Source organism: Coenobita brevimanus, chromosome 62, assembly GCF_032717465.1.
Source record: "Coenobita brevimanus isolate Jiangsu-jjx chromosome 62, ASM3271746v2, whole genome shotgun sequence".
Classification (NCBI taxonomy): Eukaryota; Metazoa; Arthropoda; class Malacostraca; order Decapoda; family Coenobitidae; genus Coenobita; species Coenobita brevimanus.
In genome coordinates this window covers 36,510,406-36,525,890 of record NC_137015.1, presented here as the reverse complement: position 1 = coordinate 36,525,890, position 15,485 = coordinate 36,510,406, and the positions used below count along the sequence as shown (strand labels likewise).

At 41.0% G+C, this 15,485-nt stretch overlaps 1 protein-coding gene across 1 annotated transcript in view; it reads right to left on the bottom strand.

Moving 5' to 3' along the window:
• The window catches only part of LOC145404038 (uncharacterized), a 63,241-nt gene that overhangs the window by 11,289 nt on the left and 36,467 nt on the right, over positions 1–15,485 (bottom strand). Inside the window, exon 7 of the mRNA XM_080275641.1 lies at positions 5,305–5,395. Coding sequence (XP_080131767.1) covers positions 5,305–5,395 — 91 coding nt within the window. The remainder of the gene's footprint in view (positions 1–5,304; positions 5,396–15,485) is intronic.

Sequence of the window (15,485 nt, the reverse complement as noted above, 5' to 3'; positions counted from 1 at the left end):
TATACTGAGAGTTGTATCCTCATATTCACTATATGGATATAGTTCTTGCGAAGTGGTCTAGTCTCAGGATGATGAGAAAGTTAATGACATTTACAGAAGCTTAAGTACGATATAAAGTACAAAAATTATAGGATCGTCCTTACTCTCCAGCCCTTAAGGGACATAATTCATACAGGAAGATAGGTAAAGCAATACATGACAAAACCAAAATGCCTGAAGAAAACTTAGAGGAACTTACTGAACATAGTATTCCGATAACCGGTAATGCCAGAGGTGAAACATAGATATGAATAAAATACAAATACACTGACATCAGAAGTGACGATGTAGTGAAAAGGTAATAAGGGGTTGGTATAAGCAGAAAGGCGGCACCATCAGAGAGAGAGAGAGAGAGAGAGAGAGAGAGAGACTGTTGCAGTCACAGAACCCTGTTTAACCCACACAACCAGAATGTGGGACCTTAATCCATTTCACCACATTGATATCTGCTTTCACATGCACCACCAACAACTTCCCTGCACAACCACGCCTCCAAAACGTTTGTCTCCGCCTACCGGCCCATCTGTCTGTATGAGTGTATTATCTGTGTATGTTATGTATCTCTATCCGTCCATCTGTTTACCCCGTTATTTACTTCTACGTCTGTTTAAAATGAAATGTTGACCTCTCTGTAATGATGGGGTCAGGCACACTAAAATGAGTCGTTTATACGCTACCAAAAACGAAATAATCGTTGAGTGTACGAGGGAGGATGGTGTGGTGTGGGAGATGGGGAAGGGCTATTGCAAAATAGGAAAGGTAAAAGCCTGGAGATTCTTTTTTTTTTTTTTTTTTTTGGCGCTACCCCTCACAGGATGTGGTGTTGTGCGGCAGGCGAGTGGTTTTGTGTGTGTGTGTGTGTGTGTGTGTGTGTGTGTGTGTGTGTGTGTGTGTGTGTGTGAAGGAAATGCGGGGGAAAAGAAAGAAATGAGAGGTCAGTGGAGGAGGATATGAAGTAGAGGGGAGGGGGGAAGAGAAATAAATAGGAGAGAAGCAATGGATGAAGGAATGAGAAAACAAAAGAGTGTATGCGCGGTCACATGGGTGCATGTCCTGGTTGAATAACACTGCCAGCATATTGCCACGCCAATTTAGAAGGAATGTATAGTCAGCCAAAAAAGTCGTGTCTTCGTTCCGAACCCCGTAAATATTCGAACAGATAAGTGGAAGCAGCAGGGATAGCTTCACAAGTCTGGCAACTGTGTCAGACCAGACGCAGGTGGAGGTGAGTGGATTGGGGGTGGAGGTGGGGTAGTGGAGGGTGTGTGTGCTGTCATGTTTTATATACCATGTATTACCGAAGGGTGGAAGCTGTTGGGAATAACATACTGGGTAATAGGGTTATAGTCAATTTTTATCAATAATATGTCGCTAAATGTCTACATTATGCATCATCATGAGTTTACATGTAATCAGAATATACTGCAGTTTCATATACATGGGCAGTCATGTCTAATTCATCTTTGATATTTGGAATACTTCAGAGGACGGAATGACTGTGGAATACGTTTCATAACGAGTGTTTGGAATTTAATGGAATGTCATGGTTGTGATAATATAAAACAACATTTATTAGTGACAACATGAATCTCCCCTCTAATTTTCCTGTCGCCCAATATAGATAACTGAATGACTGTGAAGCTGGTGGGTGTATATCTGGGTGTCATCACCGTGCGTAACACCTGTGGCCAGGTTTCCCTTACACCTTTACTAAAACATTAACCACTTGTGGAAACAAATGCTTTTCTCGTTATTACTGTGAAGGCACATCATGCCTCTGTGCCACACCACACATGATCTATCTATCTATCTATCTATAGCCCGACGCCCTAATCCCGCAAAGGGTGGCCGCAGACAAAACGCCTCCAAGTCACTCTGTCACCCACCAATTGACTACACATGATAATGGTATGAAATATATCCTGTCATGTTCAGAAGGTAAACATACAGTAAAAGCACAGCTGCTTGTCCTTTATTCCCATGTTATGTGGCTACCTGATGCCCGGCGGAGAGAGTGTGGCAGGAAAGTGGGGAGGGGGGGGGGTAGAACCTCGTCATTTCTGCTAACGCTTGTTTGGCTAGATGGTATCGGCATTATTTCAGGTTAACGATACATTTCACTATTTACAGGTATTAAATCAGGTGTAATATCACATTTAGCGCCTTTACTGTGCGGTGTATTGCTGTACTACACTGCCAACAAAAATTACAGATCACACTGCCAACAATAATTACAGCACACACACACACACCCCACTTTCCCACCTGCACCCCCAATTCACACACCCACACCACCGTCTGGTTAGACACAGTTACCAGACTTGTGAAGCTATCCCTGCTGTTTCCACTTATCTCTTCGAATATTTACGGGGTTCAGAACGAAGACACGACTTTTTTGGCTGACTATACTACCTTATTACATTACTGACAATCCTTCAAAATGATCTTAACGAACAGCGAGAGAGAGAGAGAGAGAGAGAGAGAGAGAGAGAGAGAGAGAGAGAGAGACCGGTGGAAACTGTCAGTTCCCTGCTGTCCAGCAGATTCACATTAAGGTCAGCCTGTGATTGCAGTAACAACAACGGATAAAGGTAGAAATAAAAGTAATGATCTCATTCATTGCCTAAGCCTTAGGAAGTTCATAAGTACTGTCCTAGATAATACAATCTGGGCTACATATGGAAGGCAGGCAACTGTTGGTGCAATGGTGGTTCGCAACTGGAATATATCAAGATCATTTCTCGGGCCGGACAGACTCTTGAAAGGAGTTAAATTCCTTTTTGACCCTGTTCAACCAGTGACTCACTACTTTTATGGAGTCATTTCCCTCATTCGTACTCATTAAAGCAACGTAAATAATCTCGTTGTGATAGCTCCTTGCAGACTGGTGGGAGAGAGTTTTGAAGTGAAACGCGTCCTGGGAGAGAACTGATATTGCCGAAACGCGGGTAACGTGAAGTATGAAAAGAGGGAAGGCTCCAGAAGATGAAATAGTAGCAGATTTACTGTCGGATGCCGAAGTATAAAACAGGCTCGCCTACTTATTTACTCGGTGTATACAGGAGAAGAAAATTCCCAAACCATGATGTAATGCAACAGTTATTTCGATCTTCAAAAATGGCGACTCGAAAGATCTTAGTAACTGTCGACCCATTAGCTTTTTACCAGTTATTTACAAACTCATCAGCTAAAGTCCTTACAAACAGAATGACAACAAATTTAGAAGAAACCCATCCTCACAGGTAGGATTCCGACGCGCGTATTCGACTACTGATCATTTTCACACATTGAATAAGCAACGTTGGGTCTGGTTAGTACTTGGATGGGTGACCGCCTGGGAACACCAGATGCTGTTGGCATAACATTCTCCCTACGTGTCAAGTGGGGTTGGTGGAGGATTAGTGCCCCTCCCTGTAAAACAATTAACTCTAAGCCCTTGGCCACCCCGTTTGGGATACATGGCGTCTGGCAATGAATGAAAAAAAAATGAATCAGCTGAGAAAACTACAGAATATAATAAACCACTGTGCTTAGGTTTTGTTGATTAGAAGAGGCTTTCTATGCAGTGGAGCACCCAGCAATTATAAATTCATTGCGAGAACAAGGAGTCAATGAGAACGTTGTAAAATTGCACGAAAACATATATAAAGAGGGAACTACTACAGCTAAACTACACAAACATTCGGAAAAAATGTAGATTGAGAAGTGCGTGTGTCAGGGAGATACAGTTTCACCAAAATTATTTACAGCATGCCTAGAGAGTATTTTCAGAAAACTTGACTGAGAGAACAAAGGAGTGAACATAGATTGTGAAAACCTAAACAACTTAAGATTTGCAGATGACATTGTCCTAATCTCAGAAACAGCAGATACATTGCAAGAAATGTTAAATGACCTAAATAGAGAGTTCTCAAAGTAGGGCTAAAGACGAACTGGAGTAAAACTTAGATAATGTTTAATCCAAATACACCAAATCTATAGAATAAATGAAGAAATTCTTGAAGAAGTCGCGGAGTACAATTACTTGGGGCAAAAACTAAAACTAACGATATCCATGGTAGCGAAACAAAATGGCGCATTACAGTTGGATGGAAAGTTTTCGGTTACCATGGACACCATAAAAAGTAGTTTGCCAGTATGTATGAAACGGTACCTTTATAATGGATATATAATCCCAGTTATGTCATAAAGCCGTGAGACCTGGAAAGTGAAAAAATAAATCGATGGAAAATCAAATAATCCGTTCTCAAAGAGCAATGGAAAGGTCAGTGTTGTCAGTATCCTTAAGAGACAGGAAGAGATCAACTTGGATGAGAGAGCAGACTAGAGTCAGTGACATGATAAAGTTACAAAAGAGTAAAAATGGAGGTGGATGGTCTTTTAGCAAGAATAAAGGATAACCGATTGAGCAAGAGGTCGACTGACTGGACTCTAAGTAGCTGGAAGTATAGCAGGAAAAGGCCAGGCAGGAGGTGGACAGATGAGATAGAGAAATTTGCAACCAAACCTGGCAGTGACTGACTCAGTATATATATATCTATGTCTGTCTATCTGTGGACAGATGAGATAGAGAAATTTGCAACCAAACCTGGCAGTGACTGACTCAGTATATATATATCTATATCTGTCTATCTATCTATCTATCTGTCTATATATATATATATATATATATATATATATATATATATATATATATATATAACTGAAATTCTTTACATATAAACTACAGGTAGAATAACATCATGCTGTAAGGCACTCTCATCAATGTGGGGCTCGAACCCACCGCAGGTCTAAAAAAAAAAGTGTGACCGTCATATACCGGTAACGTTTTTGTTTTTATATTCACACCTGTCTGCTAAATGAAATCGTCTACTAGCAGGGTTGAAATAAAGGTCACAGGGGTAATGTGTTAGACGCCTTCAGCCAGAGAAGATTTTATATATTTTACTCTTGTCATCTGCAGATATCTTCTATACTTTATTCTTATCTCAAGATGACTTCGGTCTGTTTGGGATAAACTTTTCCACTTGAAGAGACTACAGACTTGAAGAACTTCCTCAGTGCAAAAGGTGCATTCTAAGAGTAATAAAGCTTTCTGTTTTGTAGTTATATAAAATTCAGAAAGGATTTAAAGAGTAAAGTGATCGTCGAAGTGAGGATTTCTTTATAAAGATGAATAAAATCATCTGTCTGGATCAGTAATGTAGCCGAAAGTACTGCATTATAATGATTGGATTAAAAACAGTCTCCACTAAAGACTCTTACCTGTGGATGAAGGTGAGATGAGAAGAGGCAACTGTGTGAGTACTGGAGGGAAGGTTGTATTCTCGCTCTTCACTTCCCGCTGCTTCTGTACCTGCAGAGGCGTGGAACACATACGTGCTCTTACCAACTGGGTTAGATATACGGTAATAAAGTTGCATGGGAAGGGGCGGTGCTGGACCCCCCCCCCTCTGCTCCCCCCTTCTCTCTCTCTCTCTCTCTCTCTCCCTGGGATGCATTTCCACACCAACACTGTCGCCGTTAATTTGATGAGGCGTTTGATATTTCTTAGTATTTTGAGGAAACAAATATTTTTCATCATTATCATCATCACCATCATCATCATCATCATCATCATCATCATCACACCCACCTGATTTCTGACCTCATACGTCTCTCATATTGACGGTGTTAGTGAAGGCGTTGTCTACTACATTTTGAAAATCCTATCCTAAACCGAATATAAACATGTAACGTTAAATATGAATAAATAAGAATGACAACGTTGGTAATGGGTTAAGGAATTGTACGGTTATAGAAGGTCCCTAACGCTTCTTCCTTAGCGATTTATTTTTGGATGCGGTTGGATAATTTCGTATTGTACATTGTCTATGCAGAGTATGATGATATTAGAATGATTTAAGTAACACGGAAGACGGCGGCAAAGGTGTAGTAAACAAAATAAATCACTTCGGAAGAGGTCTTATGGAGCTTCCTTAACTGACGAGAATACGGGCCATGGTGTAATATGGTAAAGTTGATCATTCAGAAGTGCTGCGCAGTGTTCGATACCAGCGAGAAAACGACTGATCTGACAGGCTCGTCGGATAGGATTTAACCGCTTCATCATAACGTACTCTCTGTATTATTGCTATCGACAAGGGATTTTATGCAAGCTAGGAAACACTTTCTGAATAGTACCTGTTAAATGTTTTACTCTGTATTTCCTACTGCTTATGACCTCCAGTCTTTTAAAGGCAGTGTGTCCAGGCATCTCGAAATGAAGGGATATTGAATTTGGCTCTTTGTTATTTTGTTTTTATTTCTCCTTGGACGAAAGAGTCTTGCGGCCTTTGGTTTCTTGTTACTTGCATTACACCCCCCCCCCACACAATACATATAGTATATATACATAGAGTTTTTATGATGGTAGTGAAGCATGTGTCAGGGTTAATGGGCATCTAAGTGAATGGTTCACAATCAGTGTGGGCGTGCGACAAGGTTGTGTGATGTCCCCATGGTTGTTCAATGTATATATGGATGGGGTGATGAGAGAAGTGAAAACACGAATAATGGAGAGAGGGATGGCACTGGTAATGAATGGTGATGGATGGAATATCTCAAATTTATTGTATGCTGATGATGCAGTACTGCTTGCAAGTACCGGACAAGAACTTAGTAGGCTAGTGCAGTTTTTTGCTGATGTCTGTAAGCGTCGTTCCTTGAGAGTAAATGTAGAAAAGAGTAATGTGATGGTTATTGAGAGAGAAGGTGACTCCCAGTGCAATGTAACAGTGAATGGAGAGAGACTGGAATTGGTGAGAGAGTTCAAATACCTGGGTACAGTGATAGAAAAGAGAGGAAAATGTGCAAAAGAAGTTGAAAGTAGAGTGACACAAGGAAGAAAAGTAGCTGGTGCAATGAAGGCCTTGATGAGAAACAGAGGCTTGAGTGTTGCAGCTGCACGAGGCTTACGTGAAGGAGTGTTAGTGCCAACTTTAACATATGGATGTGAGACTATGATGTGGCATGAAAATGAAAAGCCAAGAGTAAGAGCCGTGGAGATGGGACTGCTGAGGAATGTATATGGAGTACAAAGGGTGGATAGGATACGAAATAATGTGATTCGTGAAAGATGCGGAGTGAGGAAGTCGGTGGATACCAGAATTGAAGAGTGTCCTGAGATGGTATGGTCATGTGGAAAGAATGGATAACAATAGAGTGGTGAAAAGGGTTTACCTGAGCGAATTTGAAGGAGGGAGGAAGCGAGGTAGGCCAAGGAGAAGGTGGAGAGATATGGTGGATGAGTGCATGAGGAAGAGAGTTTTGGAAGTCTGCGAGGCTACAGAACTGACAAGAGATCGAGCTGGCTGGATGAATGTTGTGAGGAGAAATGCGTGATCAGGGATTTTGGCATCCCCTGTGAACATGGCAGCGTCCGGATTGACTCAATCGGATACGTTTGTGTGAAGCTGCAGAATGTGGTGAATGTTTTTTTTTTTTTTTTTTTTTTTTTTTTGGTGTATCCGGTAGAGCCAGGATTGCGGGGGCTTGAATGATGAATGAATGGAAGTGTGGCCTATTTGGATTGGGCAAGTTTGTGCTGTCTGGACATTGCTACTCCTCACCCTGTCCTTGGGTGGGAAAGGAGGTCCGGATGATGATGATGATGATGATGATATGTGTGTGTGTGTATATATATATATATATATATATATATATATATATATATATATATATATAGATAGATAGATAGATAGATAGATATAGATAGACAGATATGGACCCCAAAGGCTAAGCGTGAAAATAGAGCCAGATCCCGAACTGACCCCATCACCTCCCTAAACTAGTCTACTAGTCATGAAGGTAAAAGGAACGCCAGATCCCAAGACCTTATAGTAATATATGAAAAACACTAAGAAAAATAGCATGGGGTCCAATAGACCCCAGGTTACCTGAGGAAGGTTAATATATCGCACAATTAGGAACATCGGGATGATATCTGATCTCACGTCTCCAACAGACTGAAGTTGTCTCGAAAGAAATATTAAATCTGATTGGCTGAAAGTATGTGACGTCATTGTTGTCTCGAAAGAAATATTAAATCTGATTGGCTGAAAGTATGTGACGTCATTGTATTTAATGTCGTTAGAAAGTATCTAAAGGGGTTATAGGCTGAACCAAATATCGAACGTGTCCCTTACGGAGAGGTGAAAAACAAGAAAGGCGGAACCATTGTTACTGTTGTAAGGCAAATACACTCTTAGAATATTGGGAAATAAGTTTCATTATGTTATGCAGTTGTAAGTCGTCACAAGTGTCTTTTAAAATTCTCTCTCTCTCTCTCTCTCTCTCTCTCTCTAACCATTAATATTTACAACTGTTGCAGTTCGTTTAAAAACGTATTATATTAAGAAAATAAAATATTACGGAGTCTAAATTGCCAAGATTTCCAACTTTTTATCCAAAAATTTGTTAGATCCCAAGACTGAAGTCAAAATCCCAGGATCTTCCGGAAAAATCCCAGCTCCCAGGCACTGGGATCACTGGACAGGGCGACATGGAGGGCGATTTTTTGGTGACCACCAAATATAGGATTATGACGTCTGGCTGTAGATAGATTGACAGAGGATGATGATGATGATGATAAAGGTAATAATAATAACATAAACATCAACACTGGCAACCACATCAACAACGTCAATGACAACGACAACGGCAACAGCGGCAACAACGACGATGGCGACAACAACAAGAACGTCGACGACATCAAGAATGACATCAAGAACGACGATGACGACAACAGCATCAACTACGACGACAACATCAACTACGACGAGGACGACAACAACGATGACAAAAGACGACAACGGCATTACTGGAAGCCTCTTGATATTCGCTCAGAGACAAGTTCCTTAACTGTAATGGCCGTCAGCTAAAGGTTCAGATTACAGTTATGATTTACATTTTTTTTTTTATTAGCTGTGAAGAAAAGCAGGCATAGTCTCGTCCTTTTAGAATGATCTGAGTATATTACACAAAACACAAGTGAAGGAAGTCATTGATATAATTATGCTTTGTGCCATTAAGACAAAATTGTGGGGAAAGAAATCGACCAAGAGGGAAAACATTCATCAGGAGTTGTAAAGATGTGTGTAAGTTTTTCTCACAAATTTTCTACTCGGTTGAACACAGGAAGGTGAATGAAATTTTTCTCTACAGCTAAATAAAATTATCTTCAAATACATGAAAAAACGAAAACTACGTCTCCATGACGTAGTTAACATGATCTCTCAACCAGACTGTAGCACAAGTGTTTTTATCCATACTTATTTACAAGATGGTCTTTAAAAGTTCATTAAACTAAATTAGAATCAATAATCACGGTGCTTTTTAACTCTCTCTCTCTCTCTCTCTCTCTCTCTCTCTCTCTCTCTCTCTCTCAGCTGATAGTCTCAGTGTACCCCCTCCACAATATGTATACCCCCGATGTATATATGTCCCCCCCCCCAATGCATACATGCCCCCACTAAACTTGCTAGGTCAGCACGCTTTCCCACGCCTGAAGACGGCGTTATTGCATCAGTTGATAGCAGACAGCCGACACGGGCAGACTATTTTACTGTGAGCTTGTAATAAACACCTTATCTAGCTGTTTGTACACGGAGTTTCTATCACCAAAGTATTGCAAGTTACATCAGGTTAAAATCCAAGATCGTCAGTGAAGTAGTCAGGTGGCTCTATAATTTTCATTTTTTTTTTTTTTATCTTATGGAAGAAATAGAAACCTACTTAGCCAGCAACCAAGAGATCCCGGGTTCGATTCTCACCAGACTATGGGCCTGTGGGGAAGTTTTTTTTTTTTTTTTGAACTGAAATAGGTCTGAATTGTACTTTAAATCTGACAGCTGTAAATCGGTCCTTGGGGGATGATTTGTATTTTATAAAAATTGGTTTCTTGCCTTAATGACTCGTGTATTAGACACGTATTCGTACAAACCTTTTAGCTCTGATTATTTCTTTTAACTTTTTCGTTAATTGTATTTTGCTTTTATTGTCTGTTTACATAGGTTGTAGGTATAATATTTTATAACACAATACTATATGTAACTACGGTATGTAACTATATAGCTATAGGTAACAATATGTAAAACAGGTAATGTCTGAGTTCTCCAGGAAGAGTTAGAGAACACATCCCCTTGCCTAGACGAATCAAGAATGCCAGACACTCCTGATCATGTGTCGGAAACGTGACAGACACACACACGCACAAACGTATGCACACGTGCGCCCACACACTTTAGCCGGAAGCTAGAGAGAGATATAAGTCCGATATCACACGTAGGGAAGTTAGTAGGACAGGAGAGAACAAGAGTTAGACAAGGAGAGAGCGATAGGGAGCAGGAGAGTGAGAGTAAAGTAGGAGGACAGCAGCTGGCATAAACTGCAACTAACCTTAGGTTACACGGGTCACGCCAAGCTCTTAACTTTTATTCAAGTAACTGTCTCACAATAAACTCCACCGACCCAAATCTGCCTATTTCATCATCCCACTTAAAATACGAAGAGAATAACGGAACAGAGAAGACCTACACTGATATCTCCTACACGCCTCACCATTAATGTCTCCTGGTGTCTCTCCCATTGACGAGCAACAAGCTAACCTTCCCTGTATAATTACACCCCTCGGCTACGTCTACTTATAAGGTCTGTTACTTTTAAACGGTAATACAGTCTCATACATTTAAGAAACACAGTGCTAATTTACAGCTGAGAGCAAATATTAGCCCAATATTTCAACTCTTCTACTTTTCTTTTTCCACCGGTGTCTAATATTCCTAAGCTGAGAAAAGCCTGATACATGCCTCCGCCCATAGATGTTGATTTTTAATACGATTCATTAGGGAGAAAGGTGACTGACATGCCCTAAGTATACCGTCAGTACAGTGAAATGGTAAATGATTTTTTGGTCTCTGATTGTACCCCACCTGGAAATTTTACACTTATTTAGACAACAGAGAAGAGAGGAGTAAAAGGCAACTAAACAAAAAAGACGGCAGTGGAGAGAAAAAAAAAAACAGCAAAGAAGAGAGGAGTAAAATGCAAGTAAATAAAAAGGAGAACAGAGAGGGAAGGAGTAAAAGGCAAGTAATAAATAAGGAAAGCAGATACAAGACCAATACCACCTATCTAGGGTGTATGTTATTAGCGAAGCTGTGACTGTGGATTTTAATTTTATTTCATTTTTTACCAAGAACTGATGAATGCTCGCTGACACACCAAGGCCACCAGCTGAAAACGGGGTGGGGGGGGGGAGAGAGAGAATCATGCAACAAAGAAAACCGGACATGATAGTTTCTTGGGAAAGTATAAGTCGATGTCCAGTTTTACGCCATTATTGTCTGCACAGGAAATGTAACAGTAATTCCATTACCGTGCAATAGTGGTGATGTTTTTCTGTGATCTAAATATACCTAATTATATAGCCACCAATATATTACAAAACCTTCATCGCTCACGAACCACCTCCAGACATCCACCCCCAAGAAATCACCCTATCTAGAGAGACACGAGTACGCTTAGCCAGACTACGGTGCGGTCAGCACCCTTCCCTGCTACATTCCCAACACAAATTACCTCTCACAAACAATCCGTTATGCTCAGTGCAATGCAGCTCCTCACATCACAACACACTCATGTATATACAGCCAATTTTGGTCAGACTAAGCTTAACCGTGTTTTATTCCCTGTTTAATTTGGTATTGAGATCGAGTCGTACAGTGACAACAACCCTGAATCCTTTGTTACGTCTATCTATCTATCTCTGTCTTTTCCTTGACGCCTTAATCCCGTAAGGGGTGGCCACAAACAAATCGCCTCCATGTAGCCGTTTCCTCCGCCATTTCATTGCCCTGCTCCCAGCTCACCCCCCCCCTCTCTCATATACCTCTCCACTCCATCCCTCCATCTCTTCCTTTTGTCCCTCGCCCCTCCCGCTCCCCCCCTCCACGTCACTCACATACTCTCTCCCCGTCAGTTTCTCGCTCTATCTTCTCCACAGTGTAGAGACTCAACACTGTGATCCTCTCCATATGGCCAAACCACCTCTGTGTGTTTCTCCTAACGTTTCCTATCATATCCATATCCACACCACAACGCTACTTCACTTCCACATTTGTCAGTTTGTCTCTCCATGTGACTCCATATGCTCCTCTTAAGTAACTCATTTCCACTGCTGTCATCTTGACTTGTGTCCCTCCAACATGGCCCAAGCTTCACTTCCATACGTTAGAGTTGGTATCACAATACTGTCATGCAGTAACTTTTTCACTTCCATGCTCACTTCCCTGTTTTTTATCACTGCTTTCAAAGTACCAGCAAACTTTCTTCCTTGGTGTACCCTTTCAAGCACACCACCCTCTAAACTTCCATCCATACTCATCATACTACCCAAATACTTAAACGAACTCACATTTTCCATCCCCTCATCCAGTATCACTGTACATTCAGTGACTAAATTTCTCTTGAAGACTACATGTATACACGAAATGAACACAAGTGGATGAACACATTGCAGTCTATGCCATACTCATAGAACTGCAGAAAAATAAACAAAAGGAGAAAGAATGGAAGCGCCGGTGTAATTGCAACTCGCACTGTGACCTGACTAGGTCTTTCTCTCCCACCAAACCCACAGGCGGTCCATTGTTTTCTGCAACGCCATCATGATTTCAGTATGTCTTCCTCTTAACTAATTAATTGTGTGAATTTATATATACTGAACTATTGATTACATGAATATTAAATTTCAGAGTAACTTTTTAGAAGTTTTATCATTGTCAGACAAGTGTTCGGACCTGTCTTTACTGTGCTGCCTGCAAAGTTTAAGACGATATTTGCCACCCCTGCCACTCTATACAGTTGAACAGTGAATTTATTAATAAGAAAAAAGTTATAATTTCTCCACAGACTAAATCGCAAAGCACGTAGCGCATTAGATCCTCTCCTCACTCGAATATTTTATCCGCTCTGCTTTTCCACTCCGCCAGTCGGTCATTGCCATCTTTTTTTTTTTTTTTTTTTTTAAATAGAAAAAGGCCTACGATACGGCATGGAGGCATCATATTCTTTGTTGTCTTCATTCCCTTAGTCTGCATGGTAACATAGGTGTTTTTCTTCACAATGTTCTTTCCCTCTGCACCTTTCATGTTAGCCTAAGAGACCATCTTTCCCCAGCATGAAGGTGTCCCCCAAGGTTGCGTCCTTAATACTACCCTTTTTCTTAGAGCTATAAATGGCACTGTCTCTTCTCAACCCCCTTCTGTTTCGGCCTCTTTGTATGTTGATGATATAGCTATTTATGCTGCAGACTGAAATCTACCTCGGCTCTAGTCCCTTCTTCAGTCCGACATCGATGCTACCTCCACATAGGCTACAGTTCATAGTGTTCGTTCTTCTACTTGAGCGGTAGCGTTTACTCGTTCGCGAACCATACCACAGCCTTCCCAACTCACATAACATCCTTCTTCCCTATCGATCCTGTACCACATATGTTGGCCTCACATTTGTCTCGTGGTTATATTGGAATGCGCATATTTCTTCCCTCAACTCTTCCGTCTTTCTGTACGAAAAAAGTCCGTTCACTTCCGCTGCGTTCCTAGCCATATTGGGATTAAAGGTGATGAACAAGCGCGCTCTGCTGCGTTCTTCTCTAGGTCCTCTCTGTGTCATTCCTGCATTTGATTATTTCCCTCTTCTAACCCGTCTCTTCCATCATCGTTAGCAATCCTTGTGGAACCAGGAGGTTCATAACAGACTTCATATTGTTAAACCCTCTGTTCTTCCCTGATACACATTAACCCATCCCAATCGTCGATGGGAGACTATCCTTGCTCGTCTTGGGTCATACTCCCCTAATTCATGGTCATTTGATGAGCCGTGACCCATAGCCCGTCCACTCACTCTGTAACTGTCCTATGAGGCTATGACTATCCCTCATCCTTTTCTTGATTGCCCGTCTACACTCCAACAACGTTTCGCAGCTTTCCCCTTCCTTTCCTCACTACGTCGCCCCAACAACTTACTGATTTCCTAGGTGACTCCCACCGATTCTGTTTCCAGTAATATCACTTTTCTTACTGGAGTTCATATTATACATTTAATTTTAATATAATTATATACCCCTCCTTCTTTCAACTTAGTGCCAGATAGCCATATTATGGCTTGGTGCTAGTTCTTCATTAGTCCTTTCTTCCTTCCATCGCCTATATATATATATATATATATATATATATATATATATATATATATATATATATATATATATATATATATAATCATAGGTGGAGCATGCACCAGTGGACACCTTGAAAGCCGATGTTACAGAGAACCGGCAACACAAGACGAGAAGAATCTTGTCTCCAAAATCTAGGCAGTTCTAGCCAAGTTATAACCGAGTTTGTCCCTGCATGGTGTTGCCGGCCCAGGTCGGCAACTGTTTTCAGACAGAGTAAGCGCCAGTGCGACTGCATCGTAAAACTGGGGAGGAAGAGATTAGGAGAACAGGGAAAATCGAAGGGGAGGAGGACGAGAAGCAACGATAAGGGGGAGGAAGGAAGAGGTAGGACGGAAGGAAAAATCACTTGAACGAAGGGAAAGTTATCATGGGAGAGACAAAAGACTGGATATAAATGGGAAGGGAAAAAAACATACAGGTCTAACTTAACAGTTTTAAGCATGTATCGGACGGTTTGCTCAGCCCGACATCATAGCAAAGCTCTGCGCTTTCAGCCCGTGTTTTGCGAGATTCGTACGGCCGAGGAACACCACTTTCTCACTGAAGAAGTGATTCAATGACTCTGCCTTATATACTTAATAAAAATATCCGATTTTTTAAAATCATATAATACTCACGCTGACATTCGATTGTTTTTACTCTGCTGAAGGATATGAGAGCAGTTAACCTTTCATTGTTATAGACAAGGCATTTCAGAGAGACTGACATCAACCGTTTATCTTCAAATAAAGGAAATACAATGAAATCAGTGTATCTCAAGATCTGTCGAGGCAATAGTCTTCATATCTTAACTTTAACTCAGCTCACTAACCTTTTAATGGATAGAGATCCTGTACCGTAATTATCCACAGCTGTCACGATGGCACCCAAATAGCTTGAAACCTGCAAGGAGTTGTTAGAGTACACGTTAGCTCCCACCAGCTTCGTGTCATGCACTGAACCTCGGCCATTCGTAGATGCCATTATATACAGCAATATTTTCCGACTTCCAGCAACCACCCTCCTTCTCACTTACGGCAACCACTTGTAAAGGAAGTGTCCGCCTTCATTCGTTCATTACTTTACTAAAGAAATCCAAACTTATTATGTAACTCGATTGTGTTGCGACTTTTTTTTTTTTTTTACGCGTTGTGTTTTTGTTGCTCTCGCGCTTTATCGATATCGGTTT